This window comes from Larus michahellis, unplaced genomic scaffold (genome assembly GCF_964199755.1).
Source record: "Larus michahellis unplaced genomic scaffold, bLarMic1.1 SCAFFOLD_157, whole genome shotgun sequence".
Classification (NCBI taxonomy): Eukaryota; Metazoa; Chordata; class Aves; order Charadriiformes; family Laridae; genus Larus; species Larus michahellis.
The window spans coordinates 181,328-202,822 of record NW_027436276.1 but is presented as its reverse complement, the minus strand read 5'-3'; the positions used below and the strand labels follow the sequence as shown (position 1 = coordinate 202,822).

The following is a 21,495-nucleotide window of genomic DNA, read 5'->3' as shown; positions in this document are numbered from 1 at the left end:
GTCTATCCCACACTAGTTTCATCGCCATCATAGTCCCCTTGTTTATGTTTATGCCCGTCATGAACGAAGATTATATATATTGAATTTGATGCTGTGTATCACAGGGTACATTTTCCTGTCAATGTAAAATCAAGATGATGTGAAAAAAAGTGTGTTCCTCGGAGATTCATGTTACCCCTTCTTTGTTTTTACTTACAGTTTGGTTTTGAATATTTATTGCAGTAGTTCTCCAAATACCAATATGAATGATTAGCTTATCAATTAATTTTTTAAGCATTTTTTCCACAGGGAACAGTAAGACATAAAACTGCAACTCTCAAGGGTCTTCTTTACTTGATTCCTCTGAGTTCATTAACTGATTATAATTTCAATGGTTCTTCTAATTTATTCAGTGAAATGAGCTGCCCCATCTTTCAATATATTGAGGAGACAGGAAATTAAAAGGAGGGAAGGGGAAAAGTAGGAGGCAAGGAAATAAGGGGCCCATGCTTAAGTGCAGCTATTTCAGTACAAACTTCCTTTCAGCCTTCGGATGGCTGAGCCTAAGTCTATGGATTTCAGTTTCCTGAAAGATCTGGCACTTAACAAGAATTACTGTACTCCCTTGTGCATCCCTCTGACCTTTACGAGTACGTAATGCTAGATGAAAACCTGATTTTTTTGGCTACTATTTTCACAAATGAAAAAAGGAAAAAACTTAATGTTTAAGGTGTTAAATATTTTCACATGTAGCCAAGCTGGCATTCACCAACTTGCATGTACGTTTCAGAGGTGCAAGAATAAATGCCAATGCTATAATTTGTTAAATGCTTCTGACGAGCAGCAATGTCAATCACCACAAATACTCCCAATTTAAACCACTTTTACATAAATTTAAACTTTTCCTAAAACACCCAAGTAAGATTTTTCCACGTAGGCTGAGCAAGGCTTTTAGAAAACTCATGGCAAAGATAATTCCACTACTGAGGAATTTAGAGATGTAAAAGATGTTAACTTCTCTATGGGACTTCTTGTTCTTTAGTAGAAAATTGCTAAAATAAAGTAATTAGTAAATTAAACATTATTATCAATAACCATGGAGCCTACTTTTTCTCACATTAAGGTACATATCACTCTATTTCCTGAAAATAGTTGTATTACCATTTTACTTCTCACTTACCAGACATGAAGCTGGGCGACTAGAAACCACGAATTCAAAGTATCAGGCATTTGGCACCCTTGATGGGAGGGGGGAAAAAAAAAAACACAAAACCAAAACTAAATATTAATATGAATTTCATCGCATTTTGCGCCTAACAGAAATGCGCTACAGCAAAATCTAAATATATTTTAGTAATTTAATTTCCGGCCCTAACCAGTACATACCTATCAGAAGCAAACATCATTTACTGTCACACTTGTGCTTAAACTCTAGAACATGCAGCCACGGGATGCTGTAGACTCCGAAAGATTTCATGTGTTTAGAACTCACTTAGCTAACATTTACAGGGGGAGGAAGGAAAAATTCCAAAATGGAGAATTAGACAAACATGTGACTTCTCTACTGCTTTGGGACTTCCGGAGCTAGAATAAAAGGGAAGTATCAACGGATGCTTTGCTCCATTCTGACACTCTTCCTTTAACATGTGCTGTTGCCTCCTGCCAGGGACAAGAGACCGTGCTGCTGGTTCTTTGCTCCGACTCCGCTGTTCTGATTTACTACACGTCCGCAGAGCCCACAGCACTCGGAGCGTACCTTGCCTCTAGCCATTCTACATTAGGATTAAAACCAATGACCAACCATAGAAACAATTTCTGTTTCCAGATTTAGCACTACTCCAATAGCCACTGGGTTTCCTAGAGATGGTTTGTCCACATGCGTGTTCACACGATGAATCTGAGTGTGCCATTAGGATGTGAGGCTGGAGATTTAGACTACGTGGCACAGATACCATATTTCTCTTCCTCATGCTTGAAACCCATGGACCTATTGGTTATGTGCACATTACGTCCTTCAGTTCCTGTCAGTCTTAAACCTTTCTCCTAAGAAGTCACCTCTACATCTGTTTCCTGCAAAAGATTTTAAGAAGAGTACCTAGTGAGAAGGATCTGACAGTCACCTTGGCCTACCCAGCACCAGGTCTTGTCTTCGGGGCTGTCCAAAGGCCAGAGAGTATTCAGAAATGGACTCTCCAGTCACTTGTGCCCCAAGGAAATCAACCTTATCTTGCCCATGTTGAATATATTCCTTCCTGACTCCTATACTTCTTGGCTCTCCCGTATTACCAAGGAGATTCACCAGGATCACGAAGCAATACTTTTCACAGCCTCTTTCTTTTCATATGCCAACTATGGTCAGGCAACCATCAGACGAACCAAGCAAATCATCGCTATTCCTTCCTCCTCAGAGAGACGATTCCATCGGTGCCTAGGAGCTGCCAAACTGCAGCATCAGTGCCCATACATCACCTATGCCACCTCTAAGACAGTATAAAGACACTAACAGTCTATGTTTGGAGATTAAACACAAGTTTCCCTCACCCTTCTCCCCTTTTGGCTCTCTCATTCCTATTAGAAATAGTTCATGTGCCTAGAAATGACTACTTTGACCTAAAGGCATGCCAAGGCATCTCTAACCAGGGCAAGAGTACACAATGCTTGCATTAATCAAAGCATTTCATTAAATCTTTCCACAGGCAAGATTCAGAGTAAAACACTTAGTTCAACAGACAGAGGTTTCTGAAGTAGAAGCTACCATCTATCAGTCTCCCACCACAGAAATCACTCTTCAGTGGAAAGCAAAGCTCACACCTCTACTACTGGCAATACGGAAAGTTTTTAAAGACCTATTCAGTACCCAGGAGGGAAGAATTTTTTCTTTAACTTTCCAAGTGTTGAATTTCTATTTTTGTAATTCATTTTTTAACTTCTATATTAAGACTGTCTACAGCATAAATTTAAAGGAGGGATGGCTCCTTTAAAGCAACATGCTTGCCCTCAGATATCAGCTTTTTACAAAGAATGCAATTCTAAAATTTGGGGATTTGAAACACCTTGTTCTGAGAAACTAACTGGGGAGAAAGACCCATCCTATAATCAAACAGAAAATTATTCCCTTCAGAATACAGTTAGGTACAGACAAAAATGTCTCTTAGTGAAGCTACCTATGAAATTACTGTGATTATTATCCGCTGGGGAATAAATATATTCTGTCCACAGAATACACCCTGTTCACATGTCTGCGTACAATAAGAGACATGAATGCTCAGGATTACGAGGACATACCTCTTCCTGCAGTCATATTCTGCACTTAAAATTCATCAGGTAAGGGATGCAAAACTTGAACATGGACTTTCTTTCATGACAGACCATCTTTGCCACTACCACAGTTTTAGGAAGGACACAATGGGATAGCATCGCCACATCCTCCAAAAAACCCCAGGTGCGCTATGTCAGTGTTCGCCCGAGCGTGACAGATAGTGGCAAGTGCCTATAAGGCACCCCACGGGCTACGGGAGACAGAAAAATCTGGAGTCCTGTAGGTAAACTCCAGCCCATTCGAGCTGCTTGGTAGCCTCATTAGGAGCCACCTGAAAAGCTGTTTTGATAGGGCCAGTTCTTTACTACTGCAGCTGCATGACACTGCAGCAATTAACAGTATTAACAGTTCAAGACGAATTCAAGGTAACCCTACACTTTATGTTCATCTGACAAACTTCAGCTCAGTTCTCAGTGTCACCCACCTGATCCTAAAAGCTCTTTTGACCTTTCAAGTATAAGGTCAGGCAGGAAATACTCTCCGCGCAGTTGGCTGCCTCCTTTGTTTTGTGAGAACTACCCAAGCTCTGCACAGAACTTTGTGCACAAAAAGCCTGGCACCAGGAATCTTGCTACTCCCTCTACAACTTCTCTGTTTTCCTTTAAACAAGAAACAGATGAAGTACTACAACTTTCCATATAAGCAGCACAGTACAGACATTTGGGATACAGGCTCAAAGTCCTGGCCATGGATGATCACAAAACAAGGAGACATCAGAATGGCAGGTATAATAAAATTAACTGCAGCATAATACTAGAGAGTCTCAATTTAAACAACTCCTTTGTATACTACAGCAGTCTCATGACTTGTATATCCATAGTCCATATTTTGGCAACTGCTGCTTTAAGGCATAATGCAGAGAAAGGCAGCTCATAGAGCTCATACTGTGTAACAGAAAGTCTCAGAAATTTCACGAGGTATCAGCAGAAATCACTGAGATAGCAAGACAGCTCACAAGACATGAAACACTATCATTGTCCTAGTCCTCAACACCACTCTATCCAGGCTTTACATTCTATGTCACCTCTGTCAGAGAACTACCTGACAAAATCCGCATACCAATCGCAGCTCCATAAGGTCACATTGCAGTTGTTAATCATGCCACAACATAACTCCATCACAAAAGCACGTGCAGAAACACTGAAGAAAGCTCTACGAAGAACTGGTTCTGATCACACAGGGTTAATGAGCCCACAAACGGTTTTACACACGCATGGGTGTACAGTTTCCAAGGCCAGATCAGTAGGTTAACAACTCACAAACAGCAGAGAAAAAGCTAACAAGCTCTACAGAGACCAGAGCTGACTGTGAGGTTCACTTGGATATCTCAACACCATGCAGCTAGGGCCAGAAGTGCTGGGGGCAGCAAAGCATAAATACACCACTAGGTCTGCACACGGTCAGCTTTGGCTCAGGCAGAGCTGCGCGGGGTCCCACCCAGCACCATTACTACTCTGAGGGTGCCCGAGCAGTGCAATTCGTCCTGTGGGTGGGCAGCACCCACATCAACGCAGTCTCAGACACACCTGCGCTTGCCCTATCACCCAGGGAAAGAGCTAACAGTCGCTCCCTGTTCCTACTAGTGCCCCAGGCTGCTCTTTTGGGAGCGAGCTGCAGTCCTGGCTTAAAGCAATGCCCATTCTTATTTGAATAAAGCACAATTCAGAACAGAAAACAGCTTCTGACTGACCTAGTTTGATGAAGACATAGTGAACTGAACTGAAAGTTGGATATCTTGCTTCACCCCATGTTCCTCTCTCATCATTGCGTACTCCTCACCACCTACTTTATGCCACAGCTGTCCATCAGACCCATCCATATGCCACAAATTCACTAACACAGCAAAACAGTAAGTCAGTAAAAAACTGGGCTGTTTTCTTTCAGTGACCTAAACAGGTCACCAGAGGACACGGTAGTTGTCCCATCCAGAACACAGGCAGAGAAAGATGGAAAAGTAAGCCTTTTCTCCCCGTCCGCTACTTTGACTCAGATGCCCATGGGACCACAGTCTAAAGCTTCTTCGTTGGCAAAATCAATCTAACAGGTTCCTGCCCACCCCACCCAGTCCGTGTTTTAGGGGAACCACTTTTTAAACATGGATCAGATGCCTGTTATGTTATAGAGCTAATCCCCCAAACAGCTGCAGCTGCAAGTTGATAGAAGTAATAAAACTTCTTCTATCTATTTTTATATAAAAGCAATGATTTCTTTGGAACCACAAGCACAGACCTCAACACCACAGGTGTTCTGGTAACACTAATGGGCGCAGCGCGCACTCAGTCAGTCTCAGCAAAAGAAACTACCATGTTCCTTACGTATCAACAGTCTCCAGTTACCCCTAACATAGGCCTCCCTGGGTGTAAATTCAGAGATGGACTGGCTACAACTTGTAGTACAAAGCAAAAAGACAAATGGAGCAATGAGGACATTCTGGAGAAAATGGTGAAACTTGAAGGAAAGGCTGCCTGTGATGTATTTAAAGTGAGGGGGAGCTCTGGGAATTTTCTCTTTAAAACAGTAAGACAATATCAAGAATATAAATGAAGTCATTTTACTGAGTGCTGAGCCTGAAAATCTGTGCCAGTATATTTTTCACAGACATGTTTTGAAATTCCTTTAGATTTTAATCTAGGGCAACATTCATATATCTTTGTACAATTCACTTGTTAAGCAGAGATAGTGAAACACTAGTTAATAGCAAAGCCTCTATTTGAGAGGCAAATATGACAAACAGAAGAGAACTTCACCGAGAAAGCCTGCGCGGGCACACAGCTGGGGAGAGGCGTGTGCACAGGAAAAATGGGGTTCCTGATTTTTTGATCACTAATGATGAATCCTACTGCTCAGAGAGTTCTCTCACTCCTGCCACCACTGAAACCACATCATAGTTTTGGAAAACCTTCTGAAAAACCATTGGAAAATCTTGCAGCAGCAACACCACCACGTACCAAATCAACCTCAATAAGCTCTGCACTAGACGAACACACAAAGATGTCCCTTCAGCTGATCTCTCCAGAGGCAGCAGCAGCCCCAACCTGTGCTGGTGCATTGTAAAGCCATAATAAAGCATTTAGTAGCTCGGGAATTTGGGTGGCAGGCCAGATCCAGGCAATGGGTGTACCACCAGCTAAATCACACTGACAGGAAATAATTCACATAAGAGTAAAATATTATTGAAGCTTACGTAAGTCTCAAAAACACATCTTCCCCATTCACCCGCCAGATTTGATACTAATAAAAGCAGCCACAGATTTTTTAGCTAATAGCTAAAAAAAAAAAGCATACAACATGCAAAAAACATCCCAATTCAAGCCAATATTATTCCTATATACTTAAAGGAGGGACTTGTGTCTCTGTTCTAGTCATACTCTCTACCCAGTCAAAAGATGTGTCCTGGTTTAATGCTGTCATGGTCAGTAAAACATAGAAAGCCCCTATGTTCTAGCCAAACGTGCCCCAGCCATGAGGAAGAGAGACAGGTAGGACCCCATGATGTAACTGATCCTGTATCATAAAAAAGTTGTGCATCAGTGGATGGGGATGGTTCTCCTACATGCATCCCAGTTACACTGAACCATCTCACAACTGTCATGGGACAGGGTAGGACAAAGAAACCATCTGACCACAGTAAAAAGGGAAGTGATATTTGGATTCTCAGTTTATCCCAGTCCCAGTAATAAAAAACGCAGTATCCTTCAAGCCCAGGATATTCTGGGTTTTACCTACCCCATGCTTGTTCTTGTTCTCCACTGCAAAACGTTAACAATCCCAGACTCCAGAATCTGTCCTTGAACCCTTGCCACTGCAGAGTTTAAGGGAATGCTACAGGACAGTCAGCTTCTAGTTGACCACACGCTGTAGACTCTGACAAGTCTTTTTGCTGTGATATTTAATGGAATAATATATCTAATGAATTTTCATCAGAAGTTCTCCCATCAGGGCAGTAGTCCAGATACCATTCAAGTCTGTTACTTACTGTTAAAAAATTCCTCGTAGTCAGTTTTCTCCACGCAGCATGTGTACATGCGCAACGCTGCTACCTTAATTTTCTAAAGAAAAACAAAAGACAATACTTACAGTATTCATCATGAGAGACAGTAAACACTACTATTTTTGTTAAATACATACACTATCATTTTCTGAAAAGACTTCTTTCAGAATCACAACTACTTGATATTTTCAGGAGCACATTAAGCTATTATACCTCCCAGGAATGATGCAAGTGCAAGATGCAAAAAAGATATTAATAAATGGCTTCTTGAATACCCTTCCAAATTGAGTTTAATATAATACTGTCATTACAGAAAAATAAGTGAATTGGCTTTCCTTGCAGAGACTCCAAAGATCCCAATTCACAGTTCCTGGTTTCCTCCAATAACTTTAATTGATATACACTACTCAAAGTGTTTTGTATAATTTAGGTTTTAAGTATTAAAGAAGTGACATACCAGACATGTCCTAAAAATATCTTTTTTCCTACAAAAATGAAAATTGACCAACTAAGCTTCAGAAGCGAGAAAGGAATCCCAAATGGTGAATGACATGAGGTATACTCGGGTGCTTTGTCACTTCTGATTTTGTTCTTGCACCACCATTGCACCAGAAACACCTTGGGTGCTACATCTGTAACAAAGATAAATGTGCTGAAGCTTCACAGAACACAATAACTGATAGCAAAGATCTTGGAGAGAAGAGCTGTCAGCCGTTCCTGTTTACTAACGTCAAGGGGAGAAAAATAAAAAAATTTGAAAACTCCAGAGCCCGCTCCCCTACTTCAGCCAGGAAGCAGCACTGGGCTTGGGTTGGTTTTGTTTTGCCTTTTTTATTTTATTTTTTTATTTTTAGTGATGTATATATACTAGGCATCATTTCAGTGCTCATTATACAACAGAGATGAGCACTATGCCTGTCAAATGGCCCTTGAAATTATGAAAGTAATTATTTGTGTCTCCTACAACCAAGAGAAAAATAAGGAAGTTGCAATGACCTCCTGCCGGGGAAACACAGGAGCCATTATTTTTCTTATTCAATAACCTCAGCCTTCTGTCAAAAGTCAAGTATACATCTAAACTTCTTGCAGTAAAATAATTGACACTGCTCACTGGAGTTCTGAAAGTTTCCTTTTTAAAGGAAATGCTGCCTGGCCTGGGAGCAGATATCTCCCCAGTGAAAGTCTCTGCCCCAGACCAGGCATTTCTAGACACTAAAAACATATTGTAAAGAACAGTCCCTGCAACCCAGCCCTTAAATACTGCAGGTAACACAGGAGAAACTGATGAAATTTAATCATGGAAGTTTTAGGGTGTAGAAGAGGCGTGGGGGAAGGGAGAAGAAAATGAAAAACCACAGAGAAATATTAAGAAACTTCCCTAAGATCTCACAGAGATCTGGCAAGGCCAAAAATTAACTCAGGTCTCCTGGGCCCTAACCACAAAAGAACTCTCTCCAAACCCAAGTTCCCTAGCCAACAGCACGCAGTAAAGAGCAGTAATTAAGGAGAACTCTGAAGCAACACTTAGAGCTAACAAGCAGCTTTATTACAACAATATGTATACAAGCACAGGGGAGAGAAACTACTCTCTCATGAGGTTTAGCATCACCTGATGAAAAGCAACTGATTTTAACCAAAATACGTAACCTCCTTAAGTATCAGTTATGTTTTCTTCATATTTTCTCTCTGAGGATCGAGATGCAATCAGCAAGTTTCATATCGGTATCGGAAGAGGTCCACTCTGCCTTGCAGATATTCGAAACACCTTATAGGTTTTAATTCCTGCAGAGTTGAGCTCAGCCTGCCCTTCAAGCTGCCTTTTCCCCATTCCTTTATACCATGTCCTAGTTCAGAGCAAAGAAATTATGAATTTCTTCTTTTGTCTGTTTGCTTAAGGAACCGAAGGTGTCTTTTACAGAACTACTCTCATTTAGTCAATGTTAACAACTGCTTTATGAAAGGACTGTTTAAAAATTATGAAAAAGGAGGACCTATTTGTGACTCTGCCCTAGTCAGCTACTACTGAACAGCGACTCAAACAGCAATCACAGCGTGCCTCACTACTGCCTGTTTGGGAGCCCTCCTGTCAAAGAAACGGAGAACACCGCAAGAGGTCCAGGAAAAGGCAACAAAAATCAAAACATGAAAGGGCTTCAGTAACAGAAACAAGTTAGACCAAGTCTCCTCAGTCCAGAGAAAGCCTAAAATATTATGGAATATGCGAGTCTATAAAATCATCCGTGGAAGGGAGAATGTGAACATACACTCCAAACAAAGAATAATTGCCTTTTTTTTAAAAAAAAGTACAAAATTAAAAGACATCAACTGAAAACAACTGTTCTTCTTCCCCCACTGGCTACTTAAGCCATGGAACTCTCTGATACTGAATGCTGCGGATGCGATAAACTTACAAGAGTTCAAAGTGCAACCGGACAAATTTACAGAAGAAAACCCTAGCAACAGACATCACAGAAAAAAGTGTAGTTTCATGCAGGAAGCCCTGAAACTGACAACTGTTGTAGGCTGGAGGAGCACATGAGACATGTATTGTAACACGCTTTTCCTGTAATTAAATTCTTTCTAGATAACTGCAATCGGTTATTAGAGACAAGATGATGGTCTACGTGGGAATTTGACTAAGGTGCGATGGTCTGCGTGCGTGTTCGATTAAGGCTGCTATTGCGTTCTTTGGTGCATAAATGAAGTGAAAAATAAGATATCTGAAGAAATTCAAGGCTTAAGACTCTACAAACCAAATACGACATTCCTACTTATGTCAATGACAGCAATGCATAGATCAAGGGAGGTTCAAGCTATAGATTATTCTTCTTCACACCAAAACAGGAATTTACATGGGTAATAATTAGAACTTTTCCACCAAGTACTGCTCCTATCATAAGAAATAAGTGTGGGTTTTTTTTTGCTTGCTTTTTAGAACTCTGAAGGTATCAAATAACCAAAAGAATTATTAAATGAACGCTTTACCCATCTGCTATATTTCAGTGGTCCTGTGAAACCCATTGCTTCTATTATCCTCGTGAAAGTACCCACTTTCTCTTCAGACGGCTGCAAGGAATCTTTTGCAGAAAGATGCTGTAAAATTGAAATATCGCATATTTCAGCCATAGCAACTAAATACGACAAATCATTTCAGTTAGAAAAGCTACAACTTTAATTGGGAATTCTAGGGGGTTTGTTTACTCTTTGTTCAAAAAACCAAATACATATTTATATTTTCTCTGCAAAATATTACATTATTTTTCCTATGTGACATTCTTCTGCATAGCTGTTTTGATAAAAGCATCCCATTGGAAGCTCAGACTCAAATAGTTTGGACAGAAACCTGCTTTCCAAAATATGGTTCCCATTCTGGATTCCCATATTCTTTCTGGATGCGTGCCTTTACTTGGGCTTAAATCTTTTGCAGATAAAACAAGCAAACAAATCACAGAAACAGAGTAAATAAAGCTGACCTTCCACATTCCCTCTCTTACTCTCACAGGCATATCATATTCTAGGGTAGTTATATATAATATTAGACAATCAGCTCCATCCTAAAACTAATGAAGCTACATGAACACACTGTTCTCGCTGAAAAGCTCCCCCAGACTGTTATTCCCCATCCAGTTAATCTAAATGGCACTTGCAGAAAATCTGTATCAGGAAAGTATTTAGTCCTCAATGATTTGCAGTGTCTGCAAACATGGAGATAAATGTTCTCTTCCAGATTAACTACACACTTTTAACACCACCGGACTGATAAAACGTCTTCGTGGCATTCTGCCTGTAAGCACCCTGGCAGTAGCAATCAGCCACCAGTAATTACCATTTGTACTCCGGCAAATACTTTCTAATGAATTAAGTATGCAGTTATAACATTTTGTTCTAAATATATTAACTTTTAACCCATCTAACCAAACTCTAATGCATGTGAGTCTCCCTGAGGAATACAGCTGAGAGCCATTATAACCTGAGAAAGTTCCCTGACCAAAGAAATGTTAAATTGCTTTAAGTTCCTGGAATTTTACCCTAAACACATCCTTCTAAGACACGAACATACTAAGAAAAGAATTTTCTTAGTGAAGCAAGTTAGCAACATAAGGACTGCCGTACATGGCCAGAACATAGACCAGGACACCATCTCCAACAAGGACCAGCAGCAGATACTTGGGACAAGACACAGAAGTGGAGAAATATGGTACACACAGAGCGCAGCGTCCTGGGATGGATCTGCTCAGCTTTTGACAGGCAGTCCTGCGCCAGAAAACGTATCCACCCATTCAGTTTTGGCAGCTACAACTGGATGCACCTTCAGCACCCCCGTATCATACATACCCCCATCAGTTATCTCTCCTTAGTTTAGAAGGGTCCTAAAATAGCCTCTTGATCATTCTGGCTGAATTCTCTATTGCTTTCCTAGCACTAGTATAGTAATTTTTGAAATGGCACAAATGATAAATAAATACATATTAAAATACAGACACATATCTTGCACAGGTTGCTATATTTAATTAAAAACTAACTGTAAAGGTCACAAAAATTGTATCAATCCCTACATACATCCACACACAATCTTTAGTAATTGAGATAAAATGCTTTGCACTTGTGTACTATCCATAGATGGCTATTAATGTCTTGAACCCCATCATGCCTAGTATTCAGGTAAATAGGAAGAAATATGCTCAGTGACATTTTAGTATCTATCAGTCATCTAGTAAGACAGCGTTAACACTGCCCAGGACCTCCTTTAACACTCAGATCCTTGCTTTGAATGTTGGCCATTAAATCTGTTCACAAAGACCCCTATCATCACCCAGAACAAAAGCGGCTCTCCCGCCCTCTGCCACGCGTGATGGACCCAGTGAATCTACCGACATGTCCATAAACATTTAAAGCAAATTTTAGTTCTTTCTCTTTAAGATTATCCTATGTAATACTCATTTCTCATGCACACATTCCGTTTTGTCATTTTCTTCACACCATTCACAAAAGCAGGATCAGGATGATTATTAGTTAAGAGACACTGACTCCCTTGGATTAAGTGTTCAACTAATCTTATGGAGATGGTTCACACTCCAGAAAATTTCTATTCCAAGACAATAAATGTAAGAGATGTAGAGATCACAAATTAACAAAATAGCATGGACAAACAGAAAAGAAATTATCACCCGTTTAGTTAGTCATTATTAGTAGACTGCATGACAGTTTTCAGTGTTTAGCAGATAGCAAAACTGTTGTTACACATTATTCCCAAGCCAAAGAATCAGGACCATCTTTTCAGTTCTAATACATATGGGCAACTTCTGTGTTTCCCTTTTTAAAGGTAAGAAAGGAACACCTGCTCCTGACCCCAGTAACTGCTCTCCTTAACTTAGCTTCTTTCCTCGTTGCAAAGAAGCCCTCGGGCTTATCCTTGGAACTTCCACCCCAGATAAACCAACCGTAACTGCACCCTCCTACGCCAGCACTCTGTTTCCTGAAAAGAAACAGAGAGCACTCCTCAAATTATTGCACACATTGTTCACACTATACTAAAACATATGAAGAGCTGAATCATCTCCTACATGTTTTGATAAGTTTGTTACCTGTATCTCTAAAATCCCTAGCACAACGTGCCCTTCGACAATAAAGACATCAAACTCTTCTAACCTTATTTGTGTTGTAAAACAATCTGTTTTGCTGTGTAATGGCTCCATTGGCTTTAATCAATCCACCACAGGATTTAGACAGTCGGAACTGGCCAGCCTTGTGTCTCTAGTAAAAATGATGAAAAGAAAAGAGAAGAGAGAGGGGAGAGGGAGGGAGGGGAGGTAAGAAAAGAGAAAAAAAATGAGGAGACCATTGACCAGTAAACACTTAACTTTACACTAATTACTCTTAGTTTGCTTCCAAGTCAATTACAGTTCAGTAAAATCCTGACAAATTTATATCACAAAAAGCACATATTTATTATCTTAACTGTTACAAACAAGATGGTTGTCCATGCTTAATGCTCCACACCACTTATTTTCTAGTGTTCCGTAAATGTCCTGAGGGAATGGACTGGCAGAACACTCCACACTCAAACGCCACAGACTATCTGCTTCGATTTTCTCACACACTACTTCTAATTACGGGGTTTGTCTCTTAATAGAGAGTATTTTTATCTACAACTATTTTTATCTACTACTTTGTATTCCATTTGACTGTCTTTGTGGTCAGGACTTGAACAAAACGAATTACAGGGCAAAAGCTATCACTACAACCACTGTAACTTTGCAGCATGTGATCTGTATTACAGAGCTACTGCACCGAGAAAAGAAAACTATCAAGTATGAGTGAATGGGATCTCCAGGTAAGAAGGTGCACACTGAACAGAACACCGATCATAGCCTCCCAGCACACACAGACAGCAGCAACTTGTTTATGAATAAATTCAAAGTAAAGATGCTGGTTTGTTCAGAGCAGTCATCCCCACAAGTCTACCGAATTTACTGGTGGCTCAGAGTAAGCCCAACTTTATCAATCAACTTCACAACTGCTCATTTCCCTCTCTACTCCCAACATTGTATGCTACTTGATATGGATGGGCGCTTTAACAGTACGGTTGTGTCACAGAAGCACAGGCAATTTTCCAAGGACTGTAAGGTCTTATCTGAGAAAAAACATCCAAGCCAAAGGGCTTACAGGTAAGTTTCTAATTCTGTAAGTCATGCCTCTACATTCTAAACTGTAATCTACATCAGGACAAAGAAGATGCTTAATCTCCTCTCGTTTCATTGTATACGAGAAGGAAACGCCAACAGACATACTCTAATTCTGTTCAGATAGCCTGCATCTATTCTCATTTTCTACACATTTTTCATCTTTTTATTAACTGCTATTACATGATATTCTAGTTATTTTACTATGGATAGATGCAATCTGACACTACGCATGCTATTACAGAGCTGGAAGCAAAGCTGCAAAGCAGTGCTTTCCACTGAAACAACACTACTTAAAGTCGTGCTGCGCTAGGTGAACGTACCAGCAGTACCAGAAAGTCCAAGGCTACCCTACAGTGGAGTCATTCTAGAAAATAAAGTGCTGGAAATCACATGTAATTGTGACTATCTTGTAATAGCTGCTTTAGAAAAATGACACCTACATTTGGACTTCTGCATTTAATCTACTCACGACAGATCATGTGGACCCACTAAAAGACTACACAGCTGGAATGAAGACAACTGTGTAATAAAGAGTGGGAGCTCACCCTTTCAGCAGCAGAAAGCTTTTAAGTTGCCATGATATTTCAGCAAATCACAGACAGTGAAGACATCACTTTTGGAACCCTCTTTATTTAAAAACCATGACTTTTTCTTACTAATTTAAACTTATCCCATTTTTATACACCCTTTAGCATAGTCTGATATCCTACCTGGAAAACACCACAGAGCATCCGTCTACACTGGCCCTGAGCTCCAGTTGTCTGTAATAATCCACTGCATGCTGCTATCCATTGAGTCACTCCAGTCTGGCAGCCCTGGAACAGAGAGACTAGCAATGAAGAAAAGGACACGAATATTCGGCAGTTTAACTGTCCTCCTGCTTCCACAAGCTTTATTCAATTATACAACAATCCTCAGACTAAACTCCCAACTTGTCTTTGACAGAAGTATAAACTTTGATTTTAAAAAAAATATCATGCCTTCCAATACAAGCATGCAACCCAAGTCTGACAGCAGAAACAGATCAGCCAAAGGAAATAGTGGGCTGTCTACATCACAACATTATACTACAGTTTTTATACCTATACAATAAATTCAAATACTTAAGAAGCGTTCTTCAATTAAATGAGCAATCTCTAAAAAGCCCTCATCCAACTCTCAGCTTTTATGCATCTTTGTTTTAGTTTACTCGGGCACAGCTAAAAATGTTAGTATTTCAAAAGCACATATTGTCCCAATAAATTTCAGTGAAGATAATTATTGTCTGTAATGAAAATGTCAGGTAATATAGAAAAGAGGAAGGGTTTTCTCTGCTTGCACTTTCTTTGCACTTTTTATCTTCTGCAATATTCAAATTAGTACTTCTTCATACATGTTCTACATTAATACTGGAAATAATGTATATACTATCAGAATGGGTACTTTTTTTTCTAATAAAAATAGCTTCATTTTCAATTGGCAATAAAGACGATTAAGAGATTGACGCATCCAACATATGAGGAGAGGTCTAACTTTGGGAAAAGAAGACTCCAGGGAAATTTTATCAATTTGTATTAATACCTGATGGGGCGGGCAGTCCAACTCTTCTTAGGGGTCCCCAGTGAAAGGACGACTATGAGAGTAGCAGATCTGCCCAAAGGTTTGTAGGAACAGACACAAAACCAACTTGAATTCCTGTTCCCCATTCCCTGTACCCACAGTCACTGCGGTCCCTCAGGCGCAGTGTATTGCCTCCTCACACTGTCCCTTGTCAGCTCCTCACAGAGCTGCACTTCTACTCCATTAAGAGGATTTATTTGGGTTTTTAAAAACTGTGAGCGGGGAGATGCACTGCCATAACAAATGGGTTCACTACTACTACACCTTCCCACTTCTACTGTAGCGAGACTACTTAGTTTCTGCTCTTCCTTTGTAACGTCACTACCCAGCAAGCAAAATTATGAAAATGATACATTTCTACCCAAAAAGACATTTCAGCTGCATACCACAAAGCTCTGACATAAACAGTTTAACAAACACTTAAGTGAGAAAGAAAATTCACCATTTTTTATAAATAATTACTACAAGATTTCAAGGCAGAATAAGAAGGAAAGGTAATAAGAAGGAAAGCATGCCTAAGTTGCGGTATGTCTTACAGCTTGAATATACTGGGCTTTACAGCTGTTGAAAAGCACTACTGCAACAAAAATGGGCAAGAGACATATGAAAACATGAAATAAACACTTAAATGGTGAGATGTGATAAGCAACTGAGTAATAAGGAAAAGACAACAGCAGAAAGTGGCAGAGCAACAGAAAGGGAACATGATGAGCTAAGGAATCTTCCCTAAGCCAGCATCACTGTTTGCAGAACACAACCTTCCTTTCAAGTGCTACTGCACTTCTCCATTTGGCTGAAAGAAAACATACCAAGCATAAACTGGACAGGATTACTCAGGAATAGTCTGTAGACAGCACGAGCACCTTCTGCAGCTAGCTGCCTTGTCAAGATATAGGTGAAAGAATATCACTACGGTCTTCTAAATCCTTCAAGCAACCATCAGGAAACCCTTAGGTACCAGACAAACTATTCATCAATATCTTTTCGTAGGTAAAGAACAGCTTTCTCATAATGGCAGTATTAACTAGCAGAGCTGAAATGTTTGGACAGTAATCAAGACTGCATCACACGCTGCGAGAAGACAGAAGGAAAAAAAATATAATTTCCTTTCTTATTTCCAGTACAAAGAAGAGACACAGAAAGTTTGAAGACTTATTTTCATACGATTAGGCAACTATTAAATTCTAATGCAAAAGCAGATGCTGGGAAACGCCAAGGATCAGCAAAGCTTGAGCTGAAGCATGTTGCTGCTGTCACAAGTCCCCTGCCTCACAACCGTGACTTACTAAAGCTCAGACGCTTCTTTGATTACAAAGTAAAGCACTTCAGACCACAAAAAGGGCAAACAATGACATCTCCTCCCCTCCAAAGAGAGTTTCCTGGCCAGGCTGAAAAGCTGAATCAGCTTCCTTTGCCAGTAAGCAAAGGGAGAAGCTGCTGGGAGAGGAGGAGTTGCCCAGGCAAGCCTAGGAGACAAGTCCTTCACCTTCTGCAAGGCAAACCCCACCCTGGGGTACAGCTCCGCAAAGAGCTGAACCCATCTGGTGACTCACTGCTTCTCTACCACTCTCCCTGCTCCCCTCCTGCCTCGCTTCACCCTCCCTTTTTGCTAATGATTGCCTTTTTAACACATTCAAACTGCAGAAAACTATTTTTTGTTGCCATGGTTCCACTGCTCCAGCATTTGGAGCACAGGGGCCAAGAAAAATGCTGGAGGAGGCAACGGTAGGCAACAGCGCAAAGACATGAGCAAGGATAAAGAGCAGGAATGGGAGGAAGAAGCAGGAACTCCAGCTCATCGCATTTCTGTTGCTCTCAGGCAGGTTTGCTCTCACTGCTTTCACCTTGAGAGGTGAAAGGACAGGGCTCACCATGCTTGTAAAAACCACACCCTGAGACAGCAGTTCCAAGAACGCAGTGGATTAATTTCGTAAGTGGGTATTGCCCTCTGACTAAAGGCCTTTCATCTTCCTGACGAATCCACCTCCACCTCGCAGCGCTGGCCATCCCTGTATTTGTGCTGCGACAGAACATCATACCCAGGCACAAAGTTCCCTTTTCTACACTATGTGCTAAAAACTGGGACTCTGTTGCAAAGACTTTAAAGGCTAACAGAAAGAAAAAAGAAGTACACAAATGCACAAGAAAGAGGGAGTTACGTGATCAGTAACGCACTCTCACTCATTCATAGGAACCCAATCTCTTCCACTTAACGCAGAAATTAGAATCTTTGAATTATCCTTGCCATCAAACACCTCTAAAGTGAGGTAGGAATCTCCAAAAACGGCAACCCCTCACGCCGCAGGGCACACACACTGTGCGCAAAGCCGCGGTTTGTGACCCCGCCGCGGTTCTCGTACGCCGCCGAAGAGCCGCCTCCTCAGGCGCGGCGGCCAGGGGGGAGGCCAGGCCATGGGAACTGGCGGGAGGGTGCGGGGCAGCGCAGCCACCGCAAGGGCGGCGCCGGGACAGCCTCGCGGGACCGCGCCCGGCCGCACACACGCCGCTCGTGTTCCCGGGACAGAGAAGGCGGCCCCGGCCGCCGCCGCCACTCACCGCGGCTCGCACCAGCGCCGCCATGGCTCCTCGGCGCCGCTTCCGGCGAGGCGGCCCGCCCGGGCTCGCCCCTTCCGCCCCGCCGGCTGCGCATGCGCGGGGCTGAGGGAACGAGGGGGCCGCGCCGACCTCCCCGCTTGCTGGGCCGGGCCGGGTCGGGGAGCGCGGCGGAGGGGTCCTGCCGCCCCGGGAGAAGCGGTGTCGCGAGGCGTAGGAAGGAGCAGAGGCTCTCGGGCCTGCGTTGGGGCTCGGTTCGGAAGGGGGGAAGGCGGCAAGCCCGTGTCTGCCCGTCCGTCGTTGTCGGGCGTCTCCTGTGGATGGCCCGGCCTATGGCGGGGGGGTGGCCATGCTTTCAGTATGCTGCTTGGCAGCAGAGAGCGCAGCGTGAAGGCAGCGACAGTTTCCTCTGGCTGAGGTTGATCTGACTGCCTCAAGCAGGAGACGACATCTTTGTGAGGTGCCAACACAGGGACTTGGTGGTGGCAGTGCGAGAAGAACATGGCAGGGCCCTTCATGCCAGTGTCCCCGCAGGGCCTGGAGCCAGCACCTTGCTGCCAGGAGCGATCCCACCTGTCCCTGATGCATATTCCCTGCTCATTGCTTCTGCTGGCACCAGCTTTCATGAGGCCATAGAGTGAACCTGAGCAGCAGCCCGAAGGGTTGAAATGAGCTGGCTTGTTTTGCCAGGTTAGTCTTAATCTGTATCCCATCCACATCACCTCGCAAATGTTAGTCCTGGTACGCGGGAGGCTGGTGCAGATGTGAGCAAGAGCAGCTGGGGAAGAGTGCAAGGCTGGGCTTCTCAGCAGCAGGGCTGGCTTAAAGGGCTTGGGGAACTATAATATTCTACTCCTCTCTTTCCCAGCGTATTTACTGGGATGTCAGCTTCTCAAGAGGGCAGTAGCAGCTGCTTTAATGGCCATGAAACTCCACAGTAGTCCTTAGAAATCTTTCATATGTTCTTAAATGTCAGGCCTCAGGGGGCCAATGGAATCACTTGCTTGGACTTCCTTTCCTCAGGCATCCCAGCTCCCTGTGCCTGCAGTGGGTCTTTTCCAAGATGTTCTGACTCACCACAACTATCTGCTGAAATAGGTTTAAGTGTATCTGACAACGTGTTTAGCGAACAAGTTGTTCTGATGCGGGGCTGGATGTTGAACAATGAAGGGAACTATAGCTCTGTCAGGGATATGCTACGTTTCATTTCGTGCCTGTGGCTAATTCTAGGGAGGAAGGTTAAAGCTAGTCTGCTTCATTCTGTTTGCTTAGCTGGCCTCTGTGTATTAGACTCAAAGCAATATTAAATACCACTCGTAACAGCAATTTTTTGTGAGAAGGCGATGGAGGAGAATGATTACGCTTTTGTGAAGCCTCCTCTTTGCCATTGTTGAGTTAGAGTCATGAAAAGGGATGAAGCTCAATAACCCGTACAGTGTATAGTCATACAGAGAAAAGCCTTCTGTCAGTAGCAGAGTCTCACAGCGGTGCGCAGTGGTCTCTCCACCATAGCGGACACTTTCTAACTCGGAGCTATGTGTCTGATAAATATGCTGAGTGTGCCAGCCCCTGACACTCACCTGTGTTAGTCTTACCTAATGATGCACAGGAGGATTTTGACACATTTCAGTTGGAGAAAATTACCATCTTATCTAAGATGCCTTTGCCTATCACTGTTACGTCGTTCTCCGTGTAGCACTAAACCCTTTTCACGTCAGTCTAGCCAAACACAGCTACCTCATGTGCACAGAACAGCACATCAGACTGCCTCCAAAGGGGACATGGAGACAGAAGAGTTGGAGATGGGTCTGAATTTCAATTTCAACTCTAAGGGGACTTCCTCAGTCAGAGCACTGGCAATTTACTCCCCTTTACGTACACAGTCCTTGCTGTCTTCAGGTTCCTACCATTCAGCTCTGCTCAGTGGGCAGCTCCGTGACTGCGTGAGTCTTACCTCAGTCATAACGAGTCTTCCGTGAGGAACTGCTCCTAGGAGAGCATTTTAACCAGCAAGAAGTAGTCCCAGAGGTAGGGTAGCAAAGTTCCTGTCTAACTGCTGCTGTTCTTTCATCCGAGGCCATTGACAATGGCAGAGAAACTTGCTTTCGTGAATGTGCTAAAACATGCGGGGGAACATTAGCAATGGCCTTAGGTGTGTTGGCAACTGACTGAACAGGAAAGAGAATCAGAAAGGATATCATGATGTTTAATTTATATAATGAATTATTAAATAAGTTTCACATTATTTAGTATAGTAATTAATTTATTAATAAGATTATCTTTAATGAGCCTCCTGCTTTGGCCTAAATCCTGTCTTCTCTCTTCCTTGCAGGCCTGGCAACTGGCTTCTGGTTTGCCATTCCAAGAGGCTGGAGGGAGCAGCTGTTAGAGAGAGGAGATAAGGGGCCACAAATCATGGGCGGAGAGAAAGTAGTCTAGAGGAGTTTAAGTGAAGGAGGAATGGGAAACAAAGAGGGACAGAGAAACTTCCTTCCCTGAATGTGCTAAAACACGCTGGAGAACAGCAGTGGTGGGGCTGGATGTATGTGTGCCTGGAGAATGAGAGAGGATCCTGATTGGGCACCAGTGTGCGGAGACAGCAATGAGCACAGACTCAGAGTTTGGGGGAGGGCAGGGGCATAGAAGGGAGGGAGTGAGGAACTGCAGAATCCTCCAAATAGGTGAGGTTTGCCATGAAGTGTGACCTAGAAGGGACATGGGACTGCTCTGTGCTCAAGGCAGAGAAACAGGGTGCAGAAAGTGAGCCAAAGCCGGGTGGAGAGGTGACTCTCTACGATCTACCCACAAAGTCCTCTTTTTAGGACAGGCATGGTGGAGGAAAGGCCTAATGACAGCAGGAATGGTTGCTTCTGGTGATGGGGACAAGCAGTGTGATCTGTACAGATGGTGCAGTGATGATCAACGCGTGTCAGGATGGTGGCAGAGGCCTCCCTTTGCTCCTGCATGTCTGATTAGATGGGACTGGTGGGTGAAGTGAGGAGGCAGTTTGACGATACAACTAAGCAGACAAAATTGCTAATTGTTGAGAGGAGCAGTCCTGCCTCCTGGCTGCGGTAGCACAAGCATTCAGGTTTAACTTTGGCTCTGCAGAGCGTAAGGTTTTCTAGAGCACACTAGGTCTGGGTTAGGGGTGTTGTGGTGGCTGTCAAGGCTTCACTTTGACAAGAAAACTGCTGTGCAGAACAGGAAGGGGGATATAATTGTAGCCTATTAATTAAAGCCTCAGTCCAGCAAGCACCCGAACGCAAAGGGAGAGTGTGAAGCTTATCCAGACTTGAAAAAATTCATGGAGGAAAATTCAATGTCCACCTGTTATCCACAGATGTGAAGACAGGATAAGGGTCCAA

At 42.7% G+C, this 21,495-nt stretch overlaps 1 protein-coding gene across 2 annotated transcripts in view; it reads right to left on the bottom strand.

Moving 5' to 3' along the window:
* The window catches only part of UQCC1 (ubiquinol-cytochrome c reductase complex assembly factor 1), a 47,495-nt gene extending 29,268 nt beyond the window's left edge, over window positions 1-18,227 (bottom strand). The window contains exons 1-6 of one of the 2 annotated variants that reach the window (XM_074571805.1): window positions 18,131-18,227; window positions 14,686-14,790; window positions 12,939-13,043; window positions 10,275-10,382; window positions 7,275-7,347; window positions 1,160-1,217 (exon numbers count right to left, since the gene is read on the bottom strand). In XM_074571805.1, the coding sequence (XP_074427906.1) occupies window positions 1,160-1,217; window positions 7,275-7,347; window positions 10,275-10,382; window positions 12,939-13,043; window positions 14,686-14,790; window positions 18,131-18,154 (473 nt within the window). In that variant the 5' untranslated portion in view covers window positions 18,155-18,227. The remainder of the gene's footprint in view (window positions 1-1,159; window positions 1,218-7,274; window positions 7,348-10,274; window positions 10,383-12,938; window positions 13,044-14,685; window positions 14,791-18,130) is intronic. The other variant, XM_074571806.1, reaches the window with a different exon arrangement.
* Window positions 18,228-21,495: the final 3,268 nt, after the last annotated feature.